This window comes from Chelonoidis abingdonii, chromosome 1 (genome assembly GCF_003597395.2).
Source record: "Chelonoidis abingdonii isolate Lonesome George chromosome 1, CheloAbing_2.0, whole genome shotgun sequence".
In the NCBI taxonomy this organism is placed as follows: Eukaryota; Metazoa; Chordata; order Testudines; family Testudinidae; genus Chelonoidis; species Chelonoidis abingdonii.
The window spans coordinates 329,553,297-329,563,436 of NC_133769.1; the positions used below are offsets into that span (position 1 = coordinate 329,553,297).

The following is a 10,140-nucleotide window of genomic DNA, read 5'->3' on the forward strand; positions in this document are numbered from 1 at the left end:
CATTTTTTTTCGAATTAGGTAAGGTTCTGGGGCCTCTCCTGGTTTCTGCTCTTCCATTATATACAGTTTCTTGAGGGAAGACACAGGCAGTAATATTTTAAAAGCACTTATCATCCATTCCCGGGGTCCAGTGGCAGTCTGCTCCCAAGAACCTATGCCTATTTCTAGAGCATCTGCATCACAAGGAGAGGCGCATAACTGAGCTAATTGGGTTAAGTCCATGCCATCAGCAGAGGGGTACATTTGCCAAACACGGGCCAGCCATGCAACGGCTGTGTCACGGTTCAGTGGCCGCAGTCTCTCAGCAATAGCTTTGGCTTGACTAGGAGACTACCATACTACATCCGTGACCAGCTCTGTTGTGGGAAGATCAGCTCCTGCAGCTATGTGTTTAACCTTCCTTGTGGAAACGGGCAACATTATGCCTGTGTGGCCAATTGGGGTTAAATAGGTTTTTGGGGACAGCATCGGGGGGTATCTTTATTTTTCCAGGGGGCTCCAAATCACAATCCTCTCTCAACCTTACAGCTGCTACTACCCCCTTATGGGCACTAAGTTGGGCACGCAATTTACTAATCTTTGCCACACTCCTGATGGTCTGTTGCTGCCTTTGCTGCCCTGTTCTCTTCTGCCAAGAAGCGAGTTGCTGCTCTTGCTTCTTCTAACATTCCTGCTTGCCTTGTCTCTCTTCTCTTGTATATCTCTAAGTACAGTCACCATTCTGAGCTTTTCCTATAAATTCACACCCATCTATCTTACATTTGTTCAAAAGCTGTTGTAACTGCTTTTTCTCAAGCTTTACCCTCTTTACCATTTCAACCATGTCCAGACATGCATAAAATAATGCCCATGCAGCAGCTGCATCCTTTGCACTACCATGTGGCTTAAAGGTTGTGCAATACTGTTCAAATCTCAGACTAGCTTCAGTCAGGGGATTCTCACTCTTAAAATACCCCCGTTCTCAGAGGCATTTCCAGTTTTTTCATTACCCATCTCTCTAACCTTTTGGTTTTCTCCCATCTCCAGCATGCAGAAAAAAGGTCTTTTTCAGCCATCTCTATTTCCTTATTTCACTAACGATCCCCACCAACAGCTCTTTCTAAAACCTTTACTTTGAAGGCACTACTCTTAACTCATTTCGCAGTTCAACAGGTATTTTAAGTACACTTCTTAACAGAAGGTTACCAAATAGTCTATGAGAGAGAGACCTTGCCAAAGGAGCTTGGTCTGAAAAAGGAAAAGAAAGAGAGCTTACTCAGGTCTGTGCCTCAATTTCCCTACTTCACAGCAACTACTCAACAATTACCACGTGATTAGGGTCACATGTTGCCCGCATTCTCCACCAATTTGCTATGAGATTTGCCCGATACTTTGGGATATGCTCATTTATTCGGGTTACTTTTCTGGGGGAGGGGGAGTGTTCTGTAATTCTATCAATGTACTGCTTATGTCACATGTGTTTTTATATGGAGCTCTGCTTCTCCCTTCTGCAAGTCCCCTCCCAATGGACTATCCTACAGGACCTAGGTTCCCTAGGGCTGGGTTCCTCCAGCCCCAGAACCAGATGAACACACCCACACCCACACCTACATTAACAGAGCAAGTCGGAGCGGACCAGGTCAATCAGCACTGTCAAGCTGACCCCTTATGTCTTTGGATTCACTGGGCTGGAGGAAGCAGCACTTTCAAGTTGCCTCTCCTTATATGCCCCTGGGCTCCATGGACTGGGTCAAGCAGCACTTTCAAGCTGTTACCCTTATGCGTCCCAGATTCAGCACGTTCCTATCCCGACTCTCTCATCACAATTGTACTGGCAGTAACCTACTTGATGAGCAAACAGTATTTTGGGTGCTGCAGGGATCTTTAGCTCAGGTAAAAGAAGCGTTGATGTAGAGTGAATGGGGGAAGCTAAAAACACAAAAGAGTAAAGTTCAGCAAGAGAGAGAGAGAAGCAACCAACTTAACCATAAAAGTTATTTATTGAATAATAGTGATAACTACACAAGGAGAGCTAACCCAACATAACCTACATTATTAAAGGTTAATACCTAAGGTAGAAAGGAAAACAGAGAAAGAGAAGGGGACCTCACCACTCCCTGAAGCTTGAACTGGTTGGGGTTCCCAGGTGATGGTGGTAGCTCAGGGTCCTGAGGGTAGGAGACAGGCAGAGTCCCCAGCACGATCAGTCAAGAGAATATGGAGTCCCAGTGGAACTGATGCAGAGTTTGGATATAAGTATCAGAACACTGACTGGAAGGTGAGTAGGGATTTTTGTAGTGAAAATACAATGGTTCAAGGGAAAATACTAGATTTGTTCATGGGTAAACTGATAACTCAAGGGTTTTCTTTAGGCTAGGGAATACGAGCTAATCACTCTTGGCTATGGGTGGTGTTTTCTTCCAGAGTTCACAATGCAACTAGGCTGCTTCAGTATTTTAGATATCCATCAAGGATTCATTACTAGAATTGGTCTGATAACTGCTGAGCTGGGTGAGCGCAGGTGTAGGTTCATTAACATTTAGAGCAGAGATTCCCATGATGCAGTGCTTCCCTGCTTTTTCTGGTCCCAGAGTTCAGTGAGTTCTCTTTTTCCATTCTGTATGCAAATTGAGATATCTCCCTGTCCGATCTTTCATGCAGATGAGGCTAGGGGAATTGTCTCTGTTCTTCATTCTGTATGCTAATAGAGATGTCTTAATCTTATCACCCTTGTCAGAAGGGGTCTAGGTGTGTCTTCCAACACCCTTCACTGCTCTCTGCAAATTTTTTCCTCTGATGGGTTTTGGTTTAAGCAGAGGCTGGGGTATGTGTGTGTCTTTCATGAGTCAGGCTGGATACTGCACCCTGGTTCCCCGAGAACACAGAGCTGACTGGTATCAATATGTACTGAGGGCCAGATTCTGCCCTGGGACGTGTGTGCCTGACTCTGATTCATGTATGCACTTGCACACATCTGAGGATGAAATTTGATCCCAACTTCTGAAAAATATTTAGGATTGGATCCCCGCACATGGGGGATATATACTTCCTGTACTTTAAGTTGTTTGGATAGTATAAGTCATGTTGATCTTTGATATGCATTGTAATAAATAAAAATTAATTAAAGTTGATTATTTTTATTTCAGTTTTAAGAAATGGAATGTGGCAGACCATTATGTGGAAAGAGGTAAAAAAACAATTTTTAAAATGTTTTGAAAAGAATTACTTTTCATGGAATGATTCTAGGACAGGGTAGAGCCAATGACACTGGATTTACAATGCCTAACGAGTCCCCTGTGCTGGGGGAAATCTTTGGCTGCTTGTTTAGGGCTGCTTTTTGTGGCTGCTTTGCACTGTGGTAGCAATGCAGAGCTCGCAGATCTGGGCCCCAAAATTGTGTCCCATTCATCTGTTTTTCGAATAACAGTTGTCCATTTGTTGTTTTTTATAATAACAATTAAATATTCTTGATATTACCATAGAGACTAGAACCCTGTTCTGTTTGCTCCTCTGAAGCACTTTGCTTTTATTCCCATAAAAGTTAAATTAGTTTCACTGCAATGGCACAGCTATATTAATATTGTTTTTAACAACTTTATATGTTCCCCGCAGCTCTATGGGAATTTTTTTCTCCGAAGTCTTAGTCCCGGATCTCCAAAGGTATTTAGGCTTTGGAAGTTAGGAGTCTAAATACTTCAAGGATCTGGGCCTTATTTAAAGACTTATTTAACTTTGGTAATTTCTGGGGCACAATCAATGAGAACTTTTCCCTATAAGAAGTTCATATTTTTTGAGACCAGATTCTACAAACCCTCAATCACAAGGATAATCTGTACAGGTTTAACAAACCCCTGTGAAGAGAGAGCCAGCACAAGGCCTATGCATGGACACGTAAATCCCACTTAAACTCTTTATTTTTTAGGATTTAAGTGGGACTTCAGTGGTGCATAAGCCTGGTTCTTACTCTCTGCACAATTGTGAATTTAACCCCAGGTGAATACTCTGATTGTATTTGATAAGGTTACTCACGTGAGTACAGATTTTTCAGGTCAGGACTGTGGCTCTTAGAGAATTTATTTTAAATCTATATTTACCAGAAAGTCCAAAATAGCTTTTTGAGCTTCATTCTGGTAAGTGATTAATAATATACATCCCTTGTAACGTTCTGAGAAGGACTTTGAAAACCAAATCAGGAAATTAAACCCATAAAATTATATTTAAACAACAGTAAGGTTCTGATGAAAACCAATGAATCCCAGGAAATGTAAAGCTGATGCTGAGACGTGCCACTATCTCTTAATTTTTCTACCAGATTGTGAATTACAGATGTCACATAAGGCTGAATATGGAATGTTTTCACATTGTGTTACAGTCTTCACATTTAAACAAAGATTCTTGACTATATGTGTGTGTTTCATTTTGAGTCACATGGATTCTAGTTTATCCATTATTTTGTCATAATTACTGAGCTGTGTTTAGCATATCACCTGTTTAAAATATCAGAGCTGGTTTATTAGAAGTTATTAGACCTGATCTTGCTACCATTGAGGTCCTTGGGAACAGGGTCAGTGGGAACAGGGTCAGGCTTGTCTTCTCCAGTGAAGTTTACTGTTATAACGAACCAACTTGCCATCTACTTTTGGAGACTGCTTGACTTTTCAGAGTCCATTCCAGCATTAGGATTATGTCTTGATGTAATCTCAATCCAACAGTTCATAATTAGTATGAACAAGGACAGATGATTCCATTGTCTAGGCATGAGAGCTGCTGAGCACCCACAACTCCCATGGCAGGAAATGGGAGTTGTGGGTGCTCAGCACCTCTAGGAACAGGCCATGGAGCATCTAATCAGGTGAGATGTGAGAAGTGAAACGTAGTTGCTGGTAATATTCAAAGCATCTACCCCTAGTTTATGTTGCTACATACTAGAGCATCTGTTGATGTTTAATGCTACAAGTGCTTAAGATGAAAAGCATCTAATGTGAGAAGAGTTCAAGTAAGAGGAGAGTAGCAAGCTGGTGAGTAGTGAGAAAACATGGAACCAAGAAAGAAAAGGGAGGAGAAGAGGTCAGAGGAAGAGTAAAACAAAGGATACATTAAATAGATGAGGTAGAGACAAAAAACAAAGATAAGAAAACCTATGTCACCTGGGAAAGCATCTCTTATCAGCTGTCAAGAAGAGCCACTGCGTACAGACAAGCTAGTTCAGGCAGTGGAAGGAACGATAAGGAGGGGCCTAGTTACCTTATTTAAAGTAAGGAAAAACTGAGACTTGAAACTTACTTCTGAAGTTACGTATTTTTTGTCTGTGGTGGACACTGTTTCCCTTCATTAAATGTGTGAAATGAGCACTGATGTTGAACTTTTATCTTCTCAATGGAATATAACCAGACTGAATTCAAAGCATCACTGTAGATGTTCTCTGTAAGATACAAAACTCTTCCTCTCTTTGTGTAGGGAATAGTTAACAAATTAATAATCCAGATGAACAATTTGTGTTCATTTTCTCTTCTTCCCTGCTGCTGCACTCCTGCCCCTGTATCAACAGGTGGCAGTAGGAGACATTGTGAAGGTCACCAATGGGCAGCATCTTCCAGCAGACATGATCATTGTATCTTCCAGGTCAGATATACTGAGTGGGTGTGACATGATGCTTCTGCTGAACTGAGGTTTTAAAGAAATTATTTTTATCATTAGGAAGTGTAAACTTAAAGATCTTAGATGCCAATCCTGTCTCTTCCTTGCAGTGTGAACTGGATAACAACATTTCTATATCAAAAAGATACATTTGCCTTATCAGGGAAAGAAATGATCCTATCCAGTCACACTCTCATTTCATTTGCATTGTGAATAATTTCTCAAGAGCAGCCAGGTGAGATGGTGTTCAAATTGGTGGTGCTTGAAACTGAGCTCACTGTAGCATTTTGGGAAATTGACTCTGTCAGATTTGTAGGGAGGGGATTTGGTATGACAAAAGCTGAGTGCAGTCAAATTGCTCAGTGAGTTTTGAAAGGCCTCTCACTTCTAAAAGGTCTTCACTGCTTTAAAAAAAAAGTGCAATTTTTTTTTTACCTCAGTGTAACTGGGAAGCACGAGCTGTCCTGAGATAAAACATAGTGAAGACCCAATACTTTAGTTTTATCGTGAGGTAAATTCACTGAGGACAAGGGGAGTGTAGAGCTGTTCAGCTCATGATATAACTTGTCCTCACTGTGTTTTTTACCTCAGGACTTCTCCTGTATGTTACTCACCCCAAGGTATAAAACACACCCTTTTTAACAGTGAAGACAAGCCTTCAGAGGATTTTGCAGCTAAGTGATTTTTGGTGGTGATCAAAAGAACTTGTCTTTAGTTTTGTTTCCTTGTTTTAATTCAACAGAAAAAAATTCCAGCAAGTTCCCCCCACATTTGGTGCCCTGCCCCCAAGTACTTGTGCTGCCTTCTTCCACTGCAGAGTTAACTGGAGTTATGTATGCTCAAGGTACTTCTCTTGAGTTAGCCTTTCTTGAGAGAAAGCAGTCACGCTACAGAATAACATTTGAACTGCTGTGTCCACTGCTCTGGTGCTTCACTTATTCATGTGTGTCACTAAAGTTTAGTCTACACTACAAACTTATCCACACCCTGGGGAACCTAGTTATACAAACTTAACCCCTGCTGTAGACAGTATGAAGGCTTCTCTTGTTGACATAGCTACCACCTCTGTGAGAGGTGGAGCACCTACGCTGATGGGAGAAACTCTTCTTTTGGTACCGGTAGCATCTTCACTAAAGTGTCGCAGCGCTGTACGTGTAGACAAGCCCTGGGACTTCCGGGGCCATATCTCATGGGTCTTTGCACTACAGTTAGATGAACTGCTCTGTAAATTCTTTCTTAGTACATTATGGGAGAACTTGTCTGTCCTCTCTGGGTGCATGGGAGCAGGGGCAGCTTTATCAAGTGTGGGGCTAGATTCGTACTCACCCGGCGGTGCTCCAGGTCTTTGGGGACACTCAAGGACCTGCTGCTGAAGACCCAGAGCGGTTGAAGGGACCGCCGCTGAAAGGCCACCGAAGACCCCCCGGAGCACCGCCGAGTGAGTAAAAATTAAAAAGACGCCGGGCCTGATTCCAGGGAATTGTGTGAATCAGCCTAAAGCCGGTCCTGCATGGCAGAGAATTCTGAGAAGGCATTGGAGGACTGTCAGCACTCGAGTGGAACTAGCTTGTGGCCGTACTCGAGAGTGGTCATGCCAGCCCGGGGTGGCTTTAGGCCTATTCCACCAATTCCCCCAAATCGGGCCCCGCGCCTAAGAGGGCTATGCGCTCAGTGAGAATCCCTTCCCTGGCTAGAGGCGCCTTTTTAATTTTTACTCACCTGGCAGCGCTCCGGGTCTTCAGTGGCACTTCGGTGGTGGGTCCCTCAGTGCTGCTGAAGACCTGGAGCGAGTGAAGGACTCGCCACCGAAGTGCCGCCAAAGACTTGGAGCACCGCCTGGTGAATACAAGTCCCACAGGTTTTCTTACGTGGTTTTTTTTTTTTTTTTTTTAGTCGTTCGAATTGGGCCCTGCAGCTCCTAAAGCCGGCCCTGATGCTAGCATCTGCTGAGTTGTGTGCTCTGAAGTTTTAGCCTGTACCCCCCAATGAGCCAGCCAACTTGTGTTTAAAAGCACCATCACACTTGAGTTAGGAGCAACATTTGAGTTATAATTTGAGTTAACTTTGCAGTGAAGACAAACCCTAAGACTGCAGGTCTTATCTTCGCTACCCAAACATCAAACTAGGGATCTTGTGGATGTTCTCCTTTTCTCTAACTAGCAATAACCACGGGTCACCCTGATCCCCAGGCCCTGAAATTCCCTCCTGGAGAGGGAAACAGATGACTAACTTTCTGAGAAATGTCTTTTCTGAGCTATTGGCCTACATTTCCTGCCGTACCCACACTTACTGTCTCATTCTTGTGTCACCAAGAGAAGCAGTGTCTCTGGTGGAGATAGATAGCAAAAATGAAAATCTGAAATTTCAATTGACTAGAGTTTTGGGGTGCTGCAGTTTTAGGGTGCCCAACTGAAATTCCATCAGTTGTCCTGAGGGTGCTCAATAAGTCTGAAAAATATTGTCCTTTTACTCATGACTTTGAGCACCCAAAATCTGAAGTACCTCAAACACCTAGTTGGTTCTAGGATTTAGGTGAAAATTTAAAAATAAGATTTATTTAAATAAAAGCCCACAATTATTATTGATTATTTATTACTAGCCAAGTGACTCCCAAATTTAAGTGCAGGTAGGGGATACAACCACACTCTAATCAGAATGGCAATTTCCAGTTTTGAGGGATACTCATTCCATTTTGGGATTTCTCCCCCAACATTTTATATTTAAACTTTCTTTCCCACTTACCTGCTTCATTGGGGTTTAGTTCTTAAGCTATATGGGCCAAATTATTCTGTTAGTACCACCCTAATAACGCCACTGATGTCAATGAGGTTACATTGGTATAGTTGAGGGCATAATTTGGTCCTGCGTGTGCTGTTTAATTTACAAAATGCTTTGCTTTTAGTACTGGCCATTTCTGTTGTGGTTTTGCTTTTACCATGGTAGCTTTGTTATATACATAACGCTTCTTTGAGATGATAATAATAGTAAAATAGCCCTCAGTTCACCAGAAAGCTTTGCATGCTCTGCAAGGATGGATTGTTTGATTTGTATGTGGTATGTGCTGTATTAAGGTATTGTGTGCCACATGTGTACAGGTATATTGTTTTGACCGATAAAATTAAATTAAGGAGTCATTGTCTATTTTGATTATTCACATAAAGATTACATCAAGGGATCTTACAGACAGCAGAAATTCTTAAGGCAGAAAAAAAAGACCAAAAGGAATTAAAGATCATAGTTGGATCTCATTTGCACTGGGTAAAAGAGGCATTTTCAGGTACCTATACAGATGGAGGGGAAGGGATAGCTTAGTGGTTTGAGCACTGGCCTGCTACACCCAACACTGTGAGTTTAATCCTTAATGGGGCCATTTAGGGATCTGGGCCAAAAATTGGGGATTGGTCCTGCTTTTAGCAGAGGGTTGGACTAGATGATCTCCTGAGGTCCCTTCTAACCCTGATATTCTATGTGAAAAACTTTTTTGGCCTGTGATATAAGTGCTGCGTCTGATCTACTATCTAGGTTACAGTGAATTTGCTGTTCATAATACAACCAAAAATATAGACCATAGTGGTTTTTGTACAGTAACTTCTCACTTAGTCATCCTGGTTAATGTCATTTTGATAAGTTGCTGATCAATTAGGGAACATGCTTCTTTAAAGTTGTGAAATGCTCTCTTTTAACATCTTTGGCAGCTACCTCTTTTGTCCACTGCTTGCAAGAAGAGCAGGCCACTGCAGCTAGCTGGTGGGTGGTTAGAACCAGGGTGGACCAGCAGCCCCCCATCAGCTCCCCTAAGCTCCCTGTGCAGCAGCTGCCTGTAGTTCACCTGTGTCCCTCCCCCCTACTGCCATGTGCTGCTCATGCCCTCTGCCTTGGAGCTGCTCCCAGAGATTCCCGCTTGCTGTACAGGAGGAGGGGGGAAGAGGAGGGCTAATGTAAGGGTGTCTCCCCCTCCCCCCTGCTCCTGCACCCCACTTACCTTATCTTCTATAGAGCAAGGGGGACACATGCCAGAGGGAGCTTTCAGGCAGTAGCTGTGGTCTGAGGAGGTCTCAGCAAGCTGATTTTAGTTAACAAGGCAGTGTACTTAAGCTGGGGTCAGCTACTTAAAGGGGAAATGTGCATTTTTTTTCTCACATACAGGGTGTGTATCTGTCTGTCCTCCCTCCTTTCCTGCTGCCTACTAGAATGTGAGAGTTAACCCTTGAAGGCTCAGTCAATTGCTAGTTCATTTAGCAGTGAGGCATTCCCTGGGAAATATCCCACCCTCTGACTCCTCCACCTCAACCAAGCTTCATAATCATCATCACTGTGTACCAGTATTAAATTGTTTGTTTAAAATTTATACTCTCTGGGGGTGTGTCTACCACACTAGAGAGGACCCAAGGTGCAGACTGTGCAGAGAGGCGTCAGAGACAGTCCAACACATAGTGGCAGGATGTAAGATGCAGGCAGGAACAGCATACACTGAACGGCACAACCAAGTGGCTGGCATTGTGTACAGGAACATCTGCACAGCGT

General features: G+C 43.0%; 1 protein-coding gene across 1 annotated transcript in view; it reads left to right on the top strand.

Annotated features, from left to right (window-relative positions):
• The window catches only part of ATP8A2 (ATPase phospholipid transporting 8A2), a 612,384-nt gene that overhangs the window by 41,996 nt on the left and 560,248 nt on the right, over window positions 1-10,140 (top strand). Inside the window, exons 6-7 of the mRNA XM_075061658.1 lie at window positions 3,126-3,166; window positions 5,528-5,601. Coding sequence (XP_074917759.1) covers window positions 3,126-3,166; window positions 5,528-5,601 — 115 coding nt within the window. The remainder of the gene's footprint in view (window positions 1-3,125; window positions 3,167-5,527; window positions 5,602-10,140) is intronic.